Genomic DNA, 22,357 nt, shown 5'->3' with positions numbered 1-22,357 from the left:
GATGCTGAGTACATACAGATTCTATCAATGGCATAAGGACTACGGGAACTTTTTAATAATGATTTGCAATTTTAAACGCAACAGCGGCATTGAGGGAGGATGGGTCAAATACAGAGGACAAATTCCCTTATGGACACACCTAATCTTATGTACCTTACATAATAACTCAGTCTAACGAAATGTGTTCTTGTGTTTTGATTGTTAGGGTCTAATGTGTATTCAGTCTGTTTTCTTCATAAAACTAAACTGTATGTAGCTTACCTTCTCAGGACGTCTTATTGAGTCCAGACATTCCAGGATTCCAAAGAATCTGAAACAAAACATATGATTATTAATGCAAATTCATGTATGATCATTTCAAAATGCCTGCTTCTGAATCAATATAATTTTCCATTTTCTCTCCTTTCCTGTTGTAACTCTTTTGTGTTGATGGATTTGATCAGCTCTCATAAACTACAAGTATGAAGTTTGCACTGTTTTATCAGAGCCTTATGCATTTTCTATGAGTTTTTAGCAACCGTCTCTCACATTCTATTGCATAAACTATCTTATTCTGTATTTATTTATTTATTGTCAGTGAAAAAACGAAACTAAAAAGTAAATAGTTCAGTGGTGATTAAATTAAGCCGGGGGTACACTGTGCGATATTTTCAGTCCTTTTCCTCAGGTCCAGCTCCAACTGTACGACCAAATCACAGGGTTTAAAAGTTTATAGCTCACGATTCATACTCTCACACTGTACGAACGACTTCAGCAGTGAAACCCTCAGGAGAGGCGACTGAATTTCAAACAGGTCTGATATTCTTACGATCTACGATTGCTGATAATGAGCTGGTTGTGAGGTATTAATTGGTTCTCGTTACCCCATTTAAACTACACAAAGCACGACACAAGATTAAGACAAAACTCATCCCGATCTCAAAAACTGCATACGAGTGAAAAATCGTCTCAAAAAAGGGACAAATATCACACAGTGTACATCCGACTTTACTGGAACACTAAAATGTGTGTATTGTAAGTTAACACTGTCAAGTAATTGATGGCTAAAGCCGGGCGTACACTGTGTGATTTTTCGCCCCTTTTTGAGCCATTTTTTCACTCGGCGACTGTTTTTGGGATCAAGTTTTGTCTTAATCGTGTGTCGTGCTTCGTGTAGTAAACATGGGGTAACCAGAACCGACTAATACCTCACGACCAGCTCCCGACAATTGTTGGTTGCAAGAAAATTAAACCTGTTTGAAATCCAGTCGCCTCTCGTGAGTGTTTCACTGTTGAAGTCGTTCGTACAGTGTGAGAACATGAATCATGAATCACAACTTTTAAACCCTGTGATTTGGTCGAACAGTTTGATCTGGGGCTCAGTGAAATGATCAAAAATATCGCACAGCGTACACCCGGCTTTAGTGCAGAAATGTGATTTTACTGTTATTAATGATTAACAATCCAGTCAATTCCATTCACTTTTATATTCGCAATAATCAGCTTTATGAAATCAATCTTTCTGACTGAAAAAAATCAATGTTATTGTGATATAAACAGACAGATAAAAAGAGCACTTTGCATTTAGGTTTAGTTTTAGAATTTATTTTAGATTTTAAAATTCTCAGATTACAATATTTTTTAGTTCTAATTTCTTCTATTTTCTTCTAATTTCAATATGACTATATCCTTACTTTAATCTTGACATCCCTAAAATAAAACTGTCCTTACACAAGCAGCCTGTATAATTTGTCAAATAACATGTCAATTAAAAAAGTTTTATAATGACAAAGAGAAGCGTCTTAGTAATATAACATCTAACAATTAAAAAAGTGGTCTTAAGAGAAGTGTCAGCAATAAAACTAAGGAAGCTCAGTCGGACGTTTGAGTTTGCTCGTAAACGGTGGTGTGCAGGCGCGGGCGATGACTGGAGTTGTAATTTAAATGTTGTACAGCAATGTAATGGCCTCTTCCTCTCCTCATCGATGAGCCGACACAGACCACGCCCAAATGCAGCGCCGCAGTGAGTGTGCTCTGCTGAATATGCACCACCATCTGCTCCTTCAACTCTTCTGCCCCAATAATATGACTGGCATCAGCGTGAACTACCAAACAGGAAGTAATGAATATTTATGACATGTGATGTACTCAGTCAAACAGGATAATTACACTGGTTTGTATCCAGATTTCTTGAGCGGTGCAAATGCTTTTGAGCGCTCCTCAGCGCCCAGCGACAAATATTTGACAAAGGAGGACTGAGATGTTTAGTGTGCCGGACATCTGTGTGAGATAGAGATGTATTATTCAGTTCTGTGGAACAGCGTTTCATTCTGTTTAAAGCTCAGAGCGGCAGCAGCTGAGGCAGAACACGTGACGCAAACTCCAACACTTTAATTCAATCAATGTTTTTAAAATCTGGTTTGTTTCAACTTCCTGAAGGAATATAAGACAGGAAACTGATTTACTGTCAAATACTGAGTACTAAGAGTAAGCAGATTACCACAAAGTGCTTTGGGGATGGGTAAGACTTGTTTTATTTAAATGATTGAACAGTTAATTATACAGTCATACTTTTATTTTCATTGACAACTAAACATTTTACTTAAAGGTGCACTATGTAACTTTTTCTGATGAAGTGCCACCTGTTTGTAGGAGTGTGAGAGTGGAGTATGACATTAAACTTATCTCCATGGAGACAACTAGGTGACATTGTCAGGCCAGTTAAAGGTCAGGTCTGTGGAGAGGCAAGCTCGCTCACAGTAAGAATGCATGTTTTTCATGATCTTTTTGAGCAATAAAAACATGAATTTCATAAATGCAAGACGCCATGCTGAAAACCATTCCAGACAAAGCAATAAAATTTCCATAGAGACGAGCAGACGGCAGATGGCACATTAGCTCTAACTAATATTATGTAAGGAAGAATTTACTATATGCATATCAAACTCACAGTCCAAAATTTGCTTTAAAACTCAGTATTTCAATTTTGAATATACAAACTGTGATTAAAAAGGATGTTTTAAAAGTTGAATGAATAAATTAAGGATGACAGTAGCTCAACTGGTAGAACATTTGTCCACTAATCCAAAGGTTGGCGGTTTAAATCCCACTCTCGACATAAACATCACTGCAGAGGTCAGATCCACTGACCCACAGGTTGGCAGTGTGATTCCAGCCCCTATAGATGAATGCTGTTGTTGTGTCCTTGGGCAAGACACTTAACCCACCTCACCCCCAGTGTCTGTGTACAGTTGTTGTTCCTTGTTGTAAAGCGCTTTGAGACTTGATAGTGGAAAAGCGCTGAATAAAAATGTGAGCATTTACCATTTAAATTCGATGGATTACTTATTGATTAGTTGTAAATTGTCAGTCACCTATTTGCTGTTCTACCACTAGGTGAGACAACTGTGCTCACATGTGGAGGAGGAATGCATGGAGGGGCTGTCCACAGTCTGGTCCACAGTCTGGTCCAGGAGCCAGTCACCTTGAGTCTTTAAAAACACATTATTCACTTTGGGAGTGACACAGGCTCAGGCCAATTATGATGAGTACAAACCTAAAGGCAAAAGTGCACCGCCTTCTTTGTCCATCTCAGTCTATAGGTTTAGGCACAGTCACACTCAAACCAGGAAGGAGCAGCTAGGACACTGGGCAACACGGATGAGAACTGGTTTATATTAAGATTTACACAACAGGAGGTAAGTCCAATGAATAAGAGGAAGAAAAGACTGAGGGAGATAGTGTTTTGATTATTATTATTATTTTTTTGCATAATAGTGTTGTTCTTTATTATTGAATTATAGATGTTTGTAAGGTGATGGGGAGAAGTCCTAAATGAGAGCCCAACCTTTCACAACACGTCTAGCCTGTGGTGTGTTTGTCTTGTAAATATCTTGGGCTCAGACAAATGGTTTCTGGTGGTTTTTCTAATGTGATTACCGCAAAAACAGAGCTTGTGGTTAGTTTTATGCTTCACATGTTTTTAAAGAGAATATGTTGTTCAATATGCACTTTTATGAGTCTTTAACCATGTTATAATGGTGTTCCCTCATCTTTAGTTTGAGTTCTATTTTGATTCATGCATGTTTGAATAATCCTGTATTGTCCAGCAGTCGAGGTCTGAGTGCTCAAACAATTCCACTGTTTTCACCTATCCCAACAAAAACAAATCCGACTGCAAGTTATTCATGTTTTATTAAAAAAAAAATCCACTTTGACTTATTTCAACAATAAAAACTATGAAAATGTGCTGCCTGCCACAGTGAAATTTCACTATGAAGAGGTGGGGCCCATTAGTTGTGTGGTTTCAATCAGACCTCAGTCCTCAGACCTGTTTCAATTATTCAACTATTTTGGTATTATTATTGCAGTTTACAATGAACAAACTGTAAAGTGAAAAATACCATATCTTCTTTAAAGTCTATGTTGAAATGCCAAGAATCAACAACTCACTTATCCTTCCGTCTGCTGTTTTAACTGTGTTCTAATGCACTTAGGAGGCTGAGAGCTCTTCACATGACATGCATTAAGACAGAGGGCGGGGCTCTCAAGCGGTGGGACTCACATAAAGTACAGGTTCAGTCGACTGTAACTAAATAAACCTGATCTAGATGGAAAAGTACAAAGTGAAAGTTGATCTCACCATAATGTATGTCTCATTTACAAATACTCCAGTATCATCTCCAAGTTTGCCAAAATGAAACTTGCTCGGGGTAGTGAAAAGTAAAAGGTGGGTGTTTGGTAATAAAAGGTGGGAAGGTGAAAACACACACGGTTTCATGATGTTACAAATACAAACATTTTAGGAGATCCTCTAATAACTTGGGAATGACTTGATCCAGTTTTAAAGCAAACAATATTTAGAGCTTGTTTACTGAACAAGGCATTTGGATCCATTTGATACATTATTTAGCACAAGGTGTATTGCTCACTGACACTTTAGTACTATTGTACCTATGAAGAAAACCTCACTTTTTGCTTTAAATCTTTTTGTGCTCAAAACTAAATATAAGTTGTAATTGGCTCTATGCAGCAAACTGGCAAGTGAAATGTTCATTAATAGCCTTTTAAAAGCTCGTCTTTTTGGTTGCCAGTGCTAATATTATGAAGCAGTCTGGAGTCTGGGGCAGAGCCATCAGTTATTTGCAGTTCATGCTATTTTATCTGCTCTCGCAGTGATTCTTATCCACGTAATGTGCTATATAAAGTTAACCTACTTATAGAAATGAGCGTATAGATGTTTATTGATAGCACTTAGTAAATAGAGCTCCTGTTTAAAACAGATCTACATGTGTTCCTTCATTTATCTTGTCAAATCATTTGTGTAACAAGTTTAAAGGTGGAAGCATTAAAGCGCCCATATACGATATTTTCTGATCAATATTCTAATGTTGTTTCCTCATCACTAACCTACGCTAGACCTGGAGTTGTGGTTGTTTCATTCACATGTTTAACACATAAATCAAACTTTTCAGTTTGACACTCCACCTTTAAAAACACAGTGTGCTCCACTGTGTTTTTAAACACCACACACCTTCTCTAGAATCATTTGAATAATTTCAGCTCCTGAATTGCCAATCTGCTGAACAAAAGGTAAAATGTAGCTGTTAACATTTAAAGAGGTGGAACAGAGCATTTTGAGCTTTACAGTTGTAGACAGACTAATAAGAAACAGTTACTCAAACATGTGTGAATGAAACAAAGCTCCAGGTCTGTTTTTGACGAGGTAACATCATTCAAACACGACTTCAAGCTCAAAGAGTCAGTTTAGTGTCATATAAGACCTTTAAGTGGCAGAAGTAGTGAGGAGTCCCAAATCAAATGGCTGACACTGAGGGTGATGATGGTAATAGAGATGTGACTAACCAGGTTGATGGGAGGCAGATGTTGCTGTTTTGGGCGCTGCTCTGGGAGGCTGCAGCGGAGCCTAATGTGAGATCGATGCAGTGGATCACTTAACGGTGGACGCAGGCAGTCGGTCCCTGGAGGAATTACTGCCAGGAAGAACTCTAAATAGTCTCATCACTGGCTCCACTGTCTTCACAACAAGAGACAGGAGAGAGAGAGGGCTGCACGGTTCACTGGGGGCACAAGACACACAAATGAGATTAAAATTTAAAGTCACCTTTTATCTGAATTTAACCTCTGACAGAACAAAGTAATGCATATTGTACTCTATGTACACTGTGGTGTACAAAAATTGGTGTTAGTCTTTCAAACTAATTTATTTGAGTGATTCGATTTTTTAGAAGTGGAGGCAATATTTATAATTTTTTGTCCTAGTTTTAGCCCAGTTGGAGACAAAATGTAGACTTGATTTGGTCTTAGTCTACTGCTGGTTTAGTCCTGGTCTAGGCCAGATCTACTTGTGGGTTTTGTTCTAGTTTATTCCTAGTTTTGATGTGGTGATTGTTAGGGGTGTGTAAAAATACCAAAAATATCGATATATCGTATCGTTTAATGTGCCGATACAGTATTGATATTGTGGGCTGCTGTATTGATATATCACCAAGAGTATTTTTTGGTTTATTTTACTCAATAATTTTGTTACAGCTACAGTTTTGTTAACTGTTCAAAGGAAGAAAAATCATTTATGCAACACATTTGACATTTTCACTGTTTTAAGGATTAAAATAGTTGTTTCATTTTAACTTTGCACAGGAAGTGGTTTAACAAAGACTTTTAGTGTCTCAGCCAGGATTTAGCCTTTATTTTTTATGAATCGTATCGAATCAATTTGAAATATATCGTACTCAATCAAAAGCTCACTGTATGGAGATATGTATCGTATCGTGGCACATGTATCGATATATATCATATCAGCAACTTCTTAATGTTGCCCAGCCCTAGTGATTGTGCAAGAATGAACACATCCAAAGTTCCACAGTCCAGGAACTGAGCAAGGATCAATTTACTGTAAGACAAAAGTGCCAAGCTCACGGCTGTACCTTACTGCCCAGTCCCCAGGGATTACAGATATATATGTGATAATATTTCACTGATGTATGCGTTTGAGCGTCTTTGAAACATTTTGTTCAAATATCTGTCTGCTGTTTTTTGTGTTTTTGAACAGGTGCTGGCCGCAGACTGAGAGGTCCAGAGCCTGGAACAGAAGACAATTCAGTAAGAACTAACCTTTCCCCCCTAGTCAAAGTGTTCTTCTTGACAAATTTAATATTACAAATTTAATCTAATCAAATTCAATGATCAGTGAAGCGGCAGTATTCCACATCTTTGCTGCAGACCCCGGAATAGACCATATCTGACTCTGTATTTATCATTGTGCTGTCTCCTTTTACAGTTGAGCCTTGCATTTCATTAGGTGGCTGTCACTTGGAAAACACTGCTTCCTTCTGGCAGCGTCAAATGTGTTAGAATATTAAATCATTTAATCATTCGAAAAATACAATTCGCGTGTGTCTGAATCCCACTGCAGAACACTGAACAGTTGTTGGGATATTTTACTGTGAATCCACTGAACAACAGACAGGTCTGAGCTGCCAAACCTACCATTGATTTAAATGTGACGTTTATCGAGTGCCAGGCAGCGATTCTGTCTTTGGCTCCTCTCTGTGTTTCTGCACATTTATCAATCCAAATTTCAGTGAACTGTGGTTAGAGGAGATAGATAAACAGCTAAGAAAACTGGAAATCATAAAATGCAGGTACTGCCTCAAATCATTTTGCATAATTATGTTATGCATAGAAGGTCTCAGTCACTTTGCAAGTCAAGATCAAGTCAAGCTTCAATAGTTTGCTAAATGTTTCTTCCTGCTTCCTCCATTTCACACAGTTCACTATCCTGTTAAATTATTATTATTTTTAGTTCTAGAAGTGGTATAAGTTAAACACTAAGCTCTTCTTAAATTAGAAGTTCAGATGCCAGTGTGTACAAGGACAAATGTATGTTAGGTGTTAAGAAAACTGCAGTTGCTGATCATCTGGAAGAGGTGATGAAGATACATCTAGTTACATAATGATGATACACAGTGCCTATACACACGACCTACTCCTGTCACTGTTGGGAGGAAACAGTAATAAAAAGGAGAGTGTTGTAAATAAACCTGTTGTGGTTGCAGATATGTGACGAGGCGTCTCAGTTCACGGAGGGAGAGAGGCCACGCCCACAAGGATCGTCCCCTGTCGAAGAGTTTCCTGAATCCGACAAATACGACAGTGACAAAGAGGTAGCGAATTACAACACATACAAATTCTGAAAGTACTAATGGACTGACTGAAGTATACAGTATGTTGGCAGATCTATTTAGCATACTTTACTGAATTCACCTGCTACAATAAAAATAAATGTAACCTAAACTAACAAGATTTTTTTTGCATGTGCACACTATGAAGTTACATGTACATTCAAGAAATAATGTGACCAATTTTTCCCTATTCACCTGCAGTGTCTCGCTTTAAATTGTATTTTTGCACAGGATATATTATAACTGGACACACAGTCATTTGTATTCTATTGTTTAGCTCCCCTTTTTGAGTTTCACTACATAGCAAAAGTAATTTACATATTTCAATTTTTGCCGAATAACAATTGAGATTATCTTGTTGTTAGTGTGAAGCAGAGCATGACCCTTATCGAAAAAGTGGAAAGAAAGCGAAAAAGTCTGGGCTGGGATCCATCTTTGACAAACGCTCGACTCCGAAGATGAGCAAACTGAAGGTGAGACACTCCTCCGGGCTCCGCGTCTCCACAGAGCAGCTAAAGGTGACAGCAGGATGTGTGTGTGTAACTGCAGGAGGCCCCCAGCAGCCCTGAAGCAGGAGTCATAGTGAAAACAGCCAAAGATGGAGGAGCAGAGGGTCTGGTGTACAGCGGAGGAGGCAAAGATGGTATCTTTATTAAGGAAGTAGTACCAGAGTCACCAGCTTCCAAAAATCTGCATCTCAAAGAAGGTGAGTTATGTAACAAAAATAAAAGCAAAACGTTGTGTGATTGTTTGTGTCTGAGTGCTTTCGGAGGGTCACATTATCTGCATATTTATGGAAAAACTGTTTTTGAAGTGCTTAGTTTAACTTTGAAAACAAGAACACCATTTTCTTCCTTTGTTTTAGATGAAAACAAATGCAAATTATTTGAATCAATTTAAGCATCCCTTCAGCATTTTGTCAAGATTCTCTTTTTTACGTTTGTTTTGTACAATAGATAAATGTATTACAAATGCACTGCCTATCTGTGGGTTTTACAGTCATGTAAAATGAACACCGCTCCCCTGACAAATCTAAACTAAATATTTTATCATTTGAATGGTAAAGTTCTCAAAATGGTGTCTATAACTAGGGTTGTTATATTGAAAATCAGATACTAATCAATACTAAAACTAGTATTCAAACTAGATACTCTTTTGAGCAGATATTGATACTAAAAAAATCACATTGACAGGACAGAAATGAACCTTTCCTGAATGTCTTTAGAATGATGTTGCGCTGTATGAGAACTAGCAGAAGAGCACATAGACTAGTACACACACGGACACTATGAAACTACTGCACCACTGACCATTACACACATATAACACACATCATTCTGTTTTGCTTAGTGACAACACTACTATAAAAAGCTGAAATCCATGAATACTGCACACCTAAATGTATTGAATACACAATAACTGTGTATTCAAATGTGTCTGTTTCTTTTTTGCTTTTGCAGGTGACCAGGTGCTGAGTGCCACTGTGTATTTTGACAACATACCGTATGAAGATGCCATACAAATTCTGGAGCATGCCCAGGCTTACAAAGTCAAACTCTGCTTAAAACGCAAACCAGAAATCAGTGAGACCGAAGGAGCCATCGATTCAGACGCCATCCCTGTAACTATTCTTGTGTCTTCTTATATTCACTGAAAGTAGGGGTGGGCAATATTGACAAAAATATCATATCGTATCTCTCTCTCTCTTTTTTTTTTTTTTTGCATTATTGATCACAATATTCAAGTAATACTTTAACAACGCATCACGAATGTGCTAAAATGTGCTCTGGTTGGAGACAGTGTTGCCAGATTGGGCGTGTGCCTGCCCTGTTGGGCTTCTTTTGACTTTGTCGGTGGGGAGGGGGAGCCTTATGTACGCAGATAATATTTGGGCTACTTTCAACAAGTTTGATCTTTTTTTTATTTTCACACCAATCAACACAATCGCACAGATGAACGGACGTCCACTATGTTCAGACCTCCCTGGTGTTCAGCTGTTGCACAGATTCAGTTCTTCGACGTCTGAGTCTCAGGCTCTGTGTTTGCAGCTGTTCTTGCTGTAGCCGACAATTGATGATTTTCATTTTTATGCGTGATGAAAACACTGTTCTACATTTTACCAAATGGTTTACAGAACATGGTTTCTTAATACTGACAATGCTTTGAAAAGCCAGTAGATTACATTACAACATATTTGATCAAATATTAGGCTAAATGACTTTTTTTCTGTGATACATGAAAATACTGTTTTCTCAATGTTTCTCAATGTTTTTTAAAAACGTCACAATGGATTACATACATTTATTTAAAGATTACATGCTTTCGGTGACAAAACATTTGTTGGGTGTTTTTTTTGCTGAAGAGGACGGGTTTTTGAATGTGATTGGACAGAGATCACTAAACTCGATCTGGCAACACTGACTGGGGGTCAGTTACTGCACAAAATGTAAATAGATCATACAACCAGAAAAGTGCAGAAATATGATGCTATTTGGGAGCTTATACTAGATGTTTCTGCTCATTTTATTTTTATTCAGCTGTTTTTGCTGCAGTTTTTAGTGCTTTAATTTGTAAACAAAATCCTCAGTATTCTGATCACAATATTAACAACTTTTTTATATATTGCCCACCCGTAACTGAAAGCAATATTTCAAGATAATAATCCCATTGTACGTTTCTGTCTATAGGAAGATGAAGTACACCAACCAGAGATGAGGGAACCAGGGAAAAAACGAAGAGGAGACGCCCGTATATCATGGCCTAAGTTTCCAACACTGGGCAGAGGCAAAAAGTCACGGTTTACGAGGTCACACAGTTCATCAGAGGCCGATGAGCAAAGAAAACTTGAGCTGAGTCCAACCACAAGTGACACAGAATCTCCGATAAAAACTCAAGATGCTCTCAAGGGCAAGAAGAAGCATAAGATAAAACTCCCTGGGTTGAAGAGAGGGAGGATCAGTTCATCCGAGGACACAGATGCGCAAAATATTCAAACAGAGGAAATGATTTCACCCGAATGCCTGGAAAGCCCGTCAAGAGAAACACAAGATGCAGAAGAGGAGCTGAAAAAGGATGACGATGTAAAAGTCGAGGAAAGTGAAACCGAAACTCATAAAACAGAACTGGTTTGTTTAGACAGTACATTGAAAACTGCAGATATCACAGAAGCATTGGTGGAACAAGAGACTCCGTCTGCCACTGCGTCCCCAGATGGTAAGAAGAAGAAGAAAGAGCGTTCTGAGCTAAAGCTGAAGATTCTAGGAAGAGATAAAAAACACAAAGCAAAGTCTTCGCCTAAAAGGTTAAAAACTCTCGGAGCAAGTTTGGACAAAACAGATGATAAGGAAAATGAGAAAACAGAGGCAGTTCCCAGCGGTGCAACAGAAAACATTATGGATGCTGAAGTCCCAAAAATGACTTCGAGTAAATCAGGTCAGTTGGAGTTACGTCTTCCAAAAGTTGAAATTGATATCTCTGACGTCGGGATTATATGCAAATCTAATGACAAGAAAGGAAAAGGCACAGAGGAAAAGCAAGCAAAGACAGGATTCAAACTGCCTAAAGTTGGTCTAACTGACATTGCAACTGAAGACATCATAAAAATAGATATGAGTGTTGAAGGAAGCAAGACTAAGGACAAAAATGATGCATATGACAGGCTTTCAAAAGGCACTGAACTTCCAAAACGTGAAGACATTGAAATTCCAGGTATGGAGGATGCTTCAAAGATAACAAAGGATTTCAAGGAACCAAGAGCCCCTTTGGCGACTATTTCTGATGCAGAACTCCAAGCAGAAACTGTTCAGCTGTCCATAGATGTGGACAGTGTCAAAGAAGCTGTGTCAAAGTTGCCTGGGTATAAACTGCCAAAAGTCGACATGTCTGGAGTACCAATCCCAGATGAAATTACTGTGATAGACGCCAATGCCCAAAGAATATCAGTCAAAACGCCAACTAAAGGTAAACACGAATCAAAGTCTGTCTTCACAGAAATGTCAAAAACAATCAAACTACCAGCTGTCAAAGTTGATGTAAGTGGAGGTGAGATGGAATCAGAGACTAAACTGGGAGTGAAGAAACTCGAACTGGACTCCAAAGATGTAGTATCGACAAAGGCAATCATTTCTCAAACAATAGAGGTTGAAAAGGTGCAAAAGGAATCCATTACATTTTCAAGTGAATCGGTGGAAACGTCAAAAAATTTTGACATCAAGATAAAAACACCTAAAGTGACCATGCCTGATTTAAGTATTTCAAAACCAGACATTAAGATGCCTGATTTGAAAATGGATTTGACAAAGAAGAAGGATGACAAGGTACATGTGGAAAGAACGATATTTCTGCCAGGAGATAAAATTGATGTCAAAGTGCCGGATGTGAAAACGTCACCTATCAAAGCTGAATTTGAGATCCCAAGTAAAGAGACTGATGTTAAGTTGAAGCTGGAGAGTGAAGAGGTTAAAGTCCCAAGTGTTAAGGGTGAAGTAAGTGTTGGGGGGGTAGAGATAAAAATGCCTGAAAAACAAGAAAAAGGTGAGAAATTTAAAATGCCAACTGTTGGAATCACTGTGCCCAAAGTGAAAGGAGGTAAGGCTTCAGGGGTGGATACTGGTGGAACTGTAGATGTGTCTCTTCCAGATGTGGCGGTCGACAAGCCTAAATTAGAATACAAATCACCCCAAATTGAAACTGACAAAGAGGCTAAATTTGGGATCAAACTGAAAAGCCCTGAAGTAAGTCTGACAAAGAAGGACATTGACGTCACTCTGCCTGAGGGAAAAATTGAGGTTGATGTGACAAAGCCTGCAGGTGACCTAGAAGCTCAAGGAGGGAAATTTAAACTCCCAAAACTTGGTCTTAAAATGCCCAAAATGAAAGGCCCAGAGATGGATGTGAGTGTTTCAAATGATGTCGATGTCAATCTACCAGATGTTAAGGCCAAGGTAGAACTGCCAGAAATACCTGCAGTTGATGCAGCTGTTGGAGAAGTAAAGCTGTCAATCCCAGAACAAAAGGTAGATGTGAAAGCTCCATCTATTGAAGTTGATATTGAAGGAGGCAAGTTTAAAATGCCAAAGCTTGGTGTTAAAATGCCCAAAGTAAAAGGACCTGAAATTGATATAAGTTTGTCAAAGAAAGACATGGCACTACCAACAGCTGATGAACCAAAGATAGATGTTTCAAGCCCAGAGAAAAAGATTGAGGTAAAAACTGAAGGTGAAGTTGATGGGCGAGGAGGCAAGTTTAAAATGCCAAAACTAGGAATCACAATGCCAAAAATGAAAGGGCCTGAAATTGACTTAAATCTCTCAAAGAAGGATGTTGAAACAACTCTTCCTGAAGTCAAAGCTGACATTAAAGTGCCAGATCTTAAACTTAAGGATTCGTCCGCCAAGGTTGACATATCAACACCAGAAATAGGTGATGTAAAACTGAAAGCTGAGGCTGAAATTGATTATGTTGACCCTTCTTTATCTGTAAATGTAGGGGAAGCAGATGCAAAAGCGGGCAAGTTTAAAATGCCAAAGTTTGGAATATCTATGCCTAAAGTAAAAGGACCTGAAATTGACTTTAACCTATCAAAGGAACATAAAGAACCAGCAGATATTAAAGCAGAAGTGAAGGTACCTAAAGTTGACATCACTGTTGGTAAAGTTGATGTTCCAAAGGCTAAAATTGAAATAGAAAAAACAGGTGTTGAAATAAAGCCATTTGAAGCCAAGTTGGATATTAAAAAACCTGAAGTCAAATCACCAGAAGAAAATGCAGAAGTTGAAGGACAAAGTAGCAAGTTTAAAATTCCGAGGTTTACTGTCTCCATACCAAAAGTGAAAGGACCAGAAATTGATTTAAGTTTACAAAAGAAAGAGATTGATGTAGCATTACCAGAAGCAAAAATAGAAGTTGAACAGCCAAAAGCTCCAAAAGTTGATGTGGAGGTGAGATCGCCAGAAATGGATGTTGATATTGAAGGACAAGGTGGAAAGTTCAAGTTACCAAAGTTTGGAATTAAAATGCCAAAAGTTAAAGGACCAGAAATTGATGTCAGTCTTCCGAAGAAAGATGTAAAATCACCAGAAATAAAAGCAGATATCAAGGTTCCTGAGGTCCCAAAAGTGGATGTAAGTCTTGAAAGTAAGGCAGATGTTAAAATCTATGAAGCAAAGATTGAAGTTGAGAAGCCTACTGTTGACGTAAAACCACCGTCTGGTAAAATAAAAATTAAAGCACCAAAAATTGATGTGTCAGTCACAGAAGACTCGCCATCCAAATTTAAAATGCCAAGTTTGGGATTCTCAGTGCCAAAAGTGAAAGCACCAGAAGCTGATCTTTCAAAAAAGGATATAGATGTGACCCTACCAGATGCCAAGGTTGAGGTTGATTTTCCTGATATATCTGGAAAGGCTGACGTGAAAGCCCCAGAAGTAGAAGTTAGTACTAAAGGTTCTCCTTTAAAATTCAAAATGCCTACATTCAAATTACCAAAGTTCGGAGGTTCAATTGAAGAAAAAGATTCTGAGATCAAAATAGAAGGGGGTGATCTGACAGTTTCAGTTCCACAGGCTGATATTGATCTGCCTAAAGTCAGTACAGAAGTAACTCTACCAGAAGCTGAAGTCAAAGCCCCCTCAGGTGAAGTGTTGATAGAACAACCATCAGGTTTAGAGATAGATGCAAAATTTAAGAAGCCAAGATTCTCAATGCCTCGCTTTTCCTTTTCCAAACAAAGTGTGCCAGCTCCAGAGGTTGATATCAGTGCTCCAGAAGTAGATATTCCACAACCAGAAGGAAAAGTGGAAGTGAAAGGAGAAATAGATGTGAAATCCCCAGAACTTGATGTTCAAATTGATGGTCAAGGAAGTAAATTCAAACTGCCAAAGTTTGGAATCTCGATGCCAAAGATGTCGGCACCTGAAATAGATCTGAGCTTGTCAAAGAAAGATGTAGAAGTGACTCTACCAGAAGCTAAAGTTGAAGGTAAACTCCCTGATGTTGAAGTGAAATCACCTTCAATTGAAGCAGAAATCAAAGCTCCAGAGATAAAAGTTGAGACTAAAACAAAAGAAGGATCACCATCAAAACTAAAGATGCCCACATTTAAATTTCCCAAATTTGGAGTATCAATTCCAGAGGCAGATGTGACCATTTCAGGGCCACAGTTAGATGTTGAACTACCTGATGTCAAAGCTGAGATTCATGTACCAGAAGTTGAAGTCAAAGCTCCTTCAGCTGAGGTGGAAATTGAGCAACCATCTGGTTTGGAGATGGATGCAAAATTTAAGAAGCCAAGATTCTCACTGCCTCGGTTTTCCTTTTCCAAACAAAGTGTGCCAGCCCCAGAGGTTGATATCAGTGCTCCAGAAGTGGATATTCCACAACCAGAAGGAAAAGTGGAAGTGAAAGGAGACATAGATGTGAAATCTCCAGAGGTTGATGTTCAAATTGATGGACAAGGAGGTAAATTCAAACTACCCAAGTTTGGAATCTCGATGCCAAAGATGTCGGCACCTGAAATAGATCTGAGCTTATCGAAGAAAGATGTAGAGGTGACTCTACCAGAGGCCAAAGTTGAAGGTAAACTCCCTGATATAGATGTTAAAGCACCTTCAATTGAAGCAGAAATCAAAGCTCCTGAGATAAAAGTTGAAACTAAGTCAAAGGAAGGATCACCATCAAAACTAAAGATGCCCACATTTAAATTTCCGAAATTTGGAGCTTCCATACCAGAAGCTGAAATTAAGGTTGATGGAATCGATATATCAAAGGTAGATGTCGATCAACCTGATGTTAAAGCAGAGATTAATCTACCAGAAGTTAAAGTCAAAGCTCCTTCAGTTGAAGTAGACGGACAAGGAGGTAAATTCAAACTGCCGAAGTTTGGAATCTCAATGCCAAAGATGTCCGCACCTGAAGTTGATCTGAGTTTGTCAAAGAAAGATGTAGAGGTGACTCTACCAGAAGCCAAAGTTGAAGGTAAACTCCCTGATGTTGAAGTGAAAGCACCTTCAATTGAAGCAGAAATCAAAGCTCCAGAGATAAAAGTTGAGACTAAAACAAAAGAAGGATCACCATCAAAACTAAAGATGCCCACATTTAAATTTCCCAAATTTGGAGTATCAATTCCAGAGGCAGATGCGACCGTTTCAGAGCCACAGTTAGATGTTGAACTACCTGATGTCAAAGCTGAGATTCACGTACCAGAAGCTGAAGTTAAAGCTCCTTCAGTTGAGGTGGAAATTGAGCAACCATCTGGTTTGGAGATGGATGCAAAATTTAAGAAGCCAAGATTCTCACTGCCTCGGTTTTCCTTTTCCAAACAAAGTGTGCCAGCCCCAGAGGTTGATATCAGTGCTCCAGAAGTGGATATTCCACAACCAGAAGGAAAAGTGGAAGTGAAAGGAGACATAGATGTGAAATCTCCAGAGGTTGATGTTCAAATTGATGGACACGGAAGTAAATTCAAACTACCCAAGTTTGGAATCTCGATGCCAAAGATGTCTGCACCTGAAATAGATCTGAGCTTATCGAAGAAAGATGTAGAGGTGACTCTACCAGAGGCCAAAGCTGAAGGTAAACTCCCTGATGTTGACGTTAAAGCACCTTCAATTGAAGCAGAAATCAAAGCTCCGGAAATTAAAATTGAGACTAAAACAAAGGAAGGATCACCATCAAAACTAAAGATGCCAACTTTTAAATTACCTAAATTTGGAGCTTCCATACCAGAAACTGAAATTAAAGTAGATGGAACTGATGTTGGGCAGGTACATGTTGACTTACCTGAGGTTAAGGCAGAGGTGCATCTACCAGAGGTTGAAGTCAAAGCTCCTTCAGTTGAGGTGGAAATTGAGCAACCAACTGGTTTGGAGATGGATGCTAAATTTAAGAAGCCAAGATTCTCACTGCCTCGGTTTTCCTTTTCCAAACAGAGTGTGCCAGTCCCAGAGGTTGATATCAGTGCTCCAGAAGTGGATATTCCACAACCAGAAGGAAAAGTGGAAGTGAAAGGAGACATAGATGTGAAATCTCCAGAGGTTGATGTTCAAATTGATGGTCAAGGAAGTAAATTCAAACTGCCCAAGTTTGGAATCTCAATGCCAAAGATGTCCGCACCTGAAGTTGATCTCAGTTTGTCAAAGAAAGATGCAGAGGTGACTCTACCAGAAGCAAAGGTGAAGGCCACGGTCCCTGACACTGAAGTAAAAGCACCTTCCATTGAGGTAGCAGTTAGCGCCCCTGACATCAAAGTAGAGACTAAGACAAAGGAAGGATCACCATCAAAACTTAAGATGCCCACTTTTAAATTACCTAAATTTGGAGTTTCCATACCTGAAGCTGAAATACATGTTGATGGACCTGATGTGGCTACAGAACTCCCACAAGTAGACACTGACCTGCCTGAAGTCAAAGCAGAAGTACAGTTACCAGAGGTTGAGGTTAAGGCTCCTTCAGGTGAAGTGGTGATAGAACAACCATCTGGTTTGGAAATAGATGCAAAATTTAAGAAGCCAAGATTCTCAATGCCTCGCTTTTCCTTTTCCAAACAAAGTGTGCCAGCTCCAGAGGTTGATATCAGTGCTCCAGGAGTGAATATTTCACAACCAGAAGGAAAAGTGGAAATGAAAGGAGAGATGGACGTAAAAGCCCCAGAACTTGATGTTCAAACTGATGGACAAGGAGGTAAATTCAAACTACCCAAGTTTGGAATCTCGATGCCAAAGATGTCGGCACCTGAAATAGATCTGAGCTTATCAAAGAAAGATGGAGAAGTGACTCTACCAGAAGCTAAGTTGGAGACCAAGGTTCCTGATGTTGAAATGAAAGTACCTTCAATTGAAGCAGAAATCAAAGCACCAGAGATAAAAGTAGAGACTAAGACAAAAGAGGGATCACCATCAAAACTAAAGATGCCCACATTTAAATTTCCAAAATTTGGAGCTTCCATACCAGAAACTGAAATTAAGGTTGATGGAGCAGATGTGGCTGCTGATATACCTGATGTTAAATTAGAAATCAGTTTACCTGAGACTGAGGTTAAAATTCCCTCAGGTGAAGTGGTGATAGAACAACCATCTGGTTTGGAGATGGATGCTAAATTAAAAAAGTCGAGATTCACACTTCCTAGATTTTCCTTCTCCAAACAAAGTGTGGCAGCTCCAGAGGTTGATATAAGTGTTCCAGAAGTTAATATACCAGTAGAGGAAAATGTTGAAGTGAAAGCAGAAATAGATGTAAAATCTCCTGAAGTTGAAGCTCAAGTTGATGGACAAGGAAGTAGATTTAAATTTCCTAAGTTTGGAATCTCTATGCCAAAGATGTCAGGACCTGAAGTTGATCTAAGTTTATCAAAGAAAGATGTAGATGTGACTTTACCAGAAACAAAAGTGGAGGGTAAACTACCAGGTGTTGAACTAAAGGGAACTTCTGTTAAAGGAGAAATAAAAGGTCCAGAGATACAAGTTGAATCAAAACATACAGATGATTCCCCATCAAAACTGAAGATGCCCAGTTTCAGAATGCCAAAGTTTGGATTGACCACAAGTGTTTCTGCAGATGGAGCAGACATTAAAACTGATATTCCTGAAGAGGTTCTGACAGTTCAAACTGATAGCTCATCTGTGGATATAAAAGTGTCAGAGCCTGAGGTGAAGAGAAGCAAGTTTAAGCTTCCAAGTCTAGGTTTCTCAACCTCAGGTACTGATGTCTCCCTAGAAAAGAAGGACATGCAGCTTCCAGATGTTGAAATTAAAGAAAGCCCAGCTAAAGTGGATATCAAAGTATCTGGAATGGATGAAAGTAATGTAGAAGTCTCACCCTCCAAGTTTAAGATGCCAACATTTAAACTTCCCAAATTTGGAGCTACGGCGCAAATCGACGGAGAGGTTCCTGACGTGGACACAGGCATAAAGGTTGATGTAAATGTTTCAAAGAAAGACGTAGAAAGTGAAAAGCCAGAGGCAAAAGAGGAGTCCAAGGCCAGTTGGTCTTTGCCAAGAATATCATTTTCAAAGCCAAGTGTGGCAGCCTCTGAAATTGAGGCCAAACATGAGGTGCAGTCCCCAGAGGGTAAAAAATCCATCACTGTCACTGTGGAAGGAGAACCAACTTCTGAGATTGATTTAAAAATAAAGAAACCAAGATTTTCATTACCCAAAATCTCATTTGCAAAACAACCCAGTATAGAATCTGAAGCTGATGCAAGTCTACCTGAAGTGGAGGTGTCTTCTCCAGCAGTAACAGTGGAGGTCAAACAATCAGATGTAGATCAAAAGATAGAAGGTGAAGTAGATGCTCAAGGAAGCAAGTTTAAAATGCCCAAATTTGGCATTTCTATGCCAAAAGTCAAAGGACCTGAAATTGATGTGAGCATTTCAAAGAAAGAAGCCAAGGCAGATGTTCCTGAAACTAAAGCCCCATTAAAGGTAGAAGAATCACCAACAAAATTTAAAATGCCAACTTTAAAATTACCCAAACTTGGTTTAAGCGTGGAAGCTTCTGATGCAGAAAAGGATGGGCCGGGTGCGGAAACTACAGCTAAAACTACCACAGATGTTGAGAGTAAAAAAGAACACACAGGATCTAAGTTTAGTTTTGGTATTTCTATGCCCAAAGTAAAAGGGCCTGAAACTGATTTGAGTTTGTCAAAAAAAGATACTGGCATAACCTCCCCAGACGCCAAGGTTGAGACCACACTCCCTGAGACAGAAGACGTTTCATTAGATGCTAAACAAAAAGGTGCTTCCTGGTCATTTCCAAAATTTTCATTTTCTAAGCCAGCAGTAAATGTAACTGATGAAGCAGATTTCAGTGTTGAACCTGACTTGACTACAGAGGCTGCTCCAGAGCTTGAAGTCAAAGCGCCTTCAGTTTCTGCAGAAGATTCCCCAGCAGCTGAGCCTGAGATAAAAGCGAAGTTCTCACTACCGAAGTTCTCCTTTTCCAAGTCATCTTCTAAAGAGCCAATAGTACCTGAAAATGCTGTAGCCCTTGAAGTTTCACTTGCAGAAGGAGAAGTGAAAATAAAAGAACCTAAAGATGTGACTGTAGAAGTAAACTCTCCAGAAAATGATGCTAAATCCAAAGAGATTGGAGGAGGATCACCCCTAAAGTTTAAAATGCCTGTTTTCAAAATGCCAAAAATAGGAATTACAACAACAGTGAATGACGAATCAAGTAGCATAAGTAAAGACACAGAGGAGACAATAAAAATGACTAAAGAAGGCGGCACTGTTGTCATCACAGCAGGGAGTCCATCGATAGAAGTGAAATCAGAAGGTATGGAATTCAAAACTGATGTAACTAAAGCATCAACACCTGATCCTGAAGCTCCACAGGCTGAGACTCAAGGCTCTCCAAGTAAATTCAAGTTACCCTCATTTAAAATGCCAAGGCTCAGTTTTTCTAAAGCTGCACCTGAAGATGAAAATACCCCAGTTGATTCTAAAATTGATGAGGATCAACTGGAGAAGGATTCAAAGGAAGAAAGTAAATCACCAAAGAAATCCCTAACATCAATTGGAGAAATTCTAAAAAATATAGATGTGGAATTTGATGTTACAAATCCGGAAAATGTTGAAGCCCAAAAGGAACAAGAAGTAATCAAAATGGAAACAAAGCAAGAGGCTACTAAGAGTCCTGAGAGAACGGGGTGGTTTAAATTTCCCACATTTGGATTATCTTCACCAACAGAGAGAGTAAAGGAAGACAAAAAGAGTCCAGATTTAACAGGCAATGAGGAGTTAAGCCCAACGTGTTCCATCCAGTCGTCTGAAGCTTTTGCTGACATTAGCTCAACAATGACCAGTGAAACTACTGGCTTTTCTTTATCATCCCCAACAAAAGTAACAGTTAAATATTCTGATCCTGACACTGCTGCACTGATGGGAGAATCACACTCAAATGTAGTCATGTCCACAACCAAAACAGAGGTGGTTTCAGTGGAGCCCAACTTACCTGAGAAAGTTACAATTTTATCATCAGGACAGTCCTCGTCATCTGAAGATACAGTCAAACTGGAATCTGGAAAAATCCACATAATCTCATCAAATATACAAGCCACTCCAGGTTCCCAGCAGGCCAAGATGTTAACGTCCATCCACGTCCAGTCTGCTGAGGGCGTTTCCGGTCTCGGGTCATGGACTGTCACTGACTCTCGAAGCAGCCAGAGCTCATTCATGGAGAGCCGTGTGGTCAGGGAATCCTCCAGCAAAGAAGTCGTCATCACAAAGCAGATTACTCGTGTGGTTAAAACTACAGAGCCAATCTCTGATGAGACAGCTACTTCAATAAAGCAGTTAAAAGACTCTGTTCACACTGATAAAATGAGATTCTTTGATGAAGCTGAGAAGTAAAATCAGTTATTCTTCAAAATAAGAATTCACTGTGTTATAAATTCCACTCTTATTTTGTCATCCCAAGCAAAATTATTGTCATGTCTTTGTAGTTATAAACATGAATAGGCCAATTGTTTTAGTTCCAGGGAAACTGTGTCCCTAATTTGATTTCAACATTTAAGTTTTAAAATCTATATTTGCACCTACCTCTTGCCTCGTCCCTCCAAATGCTCTCTTGTAGCTTCATGAGTTGAAAAAAGATTCTTTATGCCTTGGGATGAGAACAGTTGGTAAAAATAAAAATTTGATGTCTAAACTGTAAAAATCCTTAGATATTGTTCCTATTAAAAGTGTATTTAAACTGTTAATAAGCTTGTGTCCTTGCTAATTATGTCAGGGCTTTACCAACATATTTGCTTGAGAAAAAAGCCATGTACTTTGCTTATTGTTGATTAAATGTTGTCACCAGAAACTTGAGCAAAAACACAAAAATACAGATCATATTAATATATTGCAATGTTATCTACAGCATTATGGCTATGCAAACATTATTTTAGTGCAATAAATAATTCCTGTGTTGGTGTAGTTCACACCATGTTGGGGACGATTAAGAATGTATATGGAACAAATGTAAAACGAATACAATCAGTTATCAACCTCAGATTCCTCATAATGTTGCTTTATTTAGTCTTTGTCTCAGAGTCCCACCTTACATGAGACTCGCCCTTAGACACTTCTATTCCTTAAAATGTCATATTATTGATACACTGTGAGTTTGTAAGTGGACGTTTTTATATAATCAGCATAGAGTATAAATGTAGACAATCCTTCCTTACAATCAGC

At 38.8% G+C, this 22,357-nt stretch overlaps 1 protein-coding gene across 1 annotated transcript in view; it reads left to right on the top strand.

Annotated features, from left to right (window-relative positions):
• The window catches only part of LOC129409452 (neuroblast differentiation-associated protein AHNAK), a 34,000-nt gene extending 12,289 nt beyond the window's left edge, over window positions 1-21,711 (top strand). The window contains exons 2-7 of the mRNA XM_055155575.1: window positions 7,052-7,101; window positions 8,058-8,165; window positions 8,549-8,656; window positions 8,736-8,889; window positions 9,644-9,804; window positions 10,871-21,711. Coding sequence (XP_055011550.1) covers window positions 7,052-7,101; window positions 8,058-8,165; window positions 8,549-8,656; window positions 8,736-8,889; window positions 9,644-9,804; window positions 10,871-21,532 — 11,243 coding nt within the window. The 3' untranslated portion in view covers window positions 21,533-21,711. The remainder of the gene's footprint in view (window positions 1-7,051; window positions 7,102-8,057; window positions 8,166-8,548; window positions 8,657-8,735; window positions 8,890-9,643; window positions 9,805-10,870) is intronic.
• Window positions 21,712-22,357: the final 646 nt, after the last annotated feature.

The sequence above is a fragment of the Boleophthalmus pectinirostris genome, unplaced genomic scaffold (genome assembly GCF_026225935.1).
Source record: "Boleophthalmus pectinirostris isolate CB_2022bp ecotype Guang Dong unplaced genomic scaffold, ASM2622593v1 HiC_scaffold_10, whole genome shotgun sequence".
Taxonomy (NCBI): domain Eukaryota; kingdom Metazoa; phylum Chordata; class Actinopteri; order Gobiiformes; family Gobiidae; genus Boleophthalmus; species Boleophthalmus pectinirostris.
The sequence above is the reverse complement of the archived record's forward strand: the minus strand, read 5'-3'. Positions and strand labels throughout refer to the sequence as shown.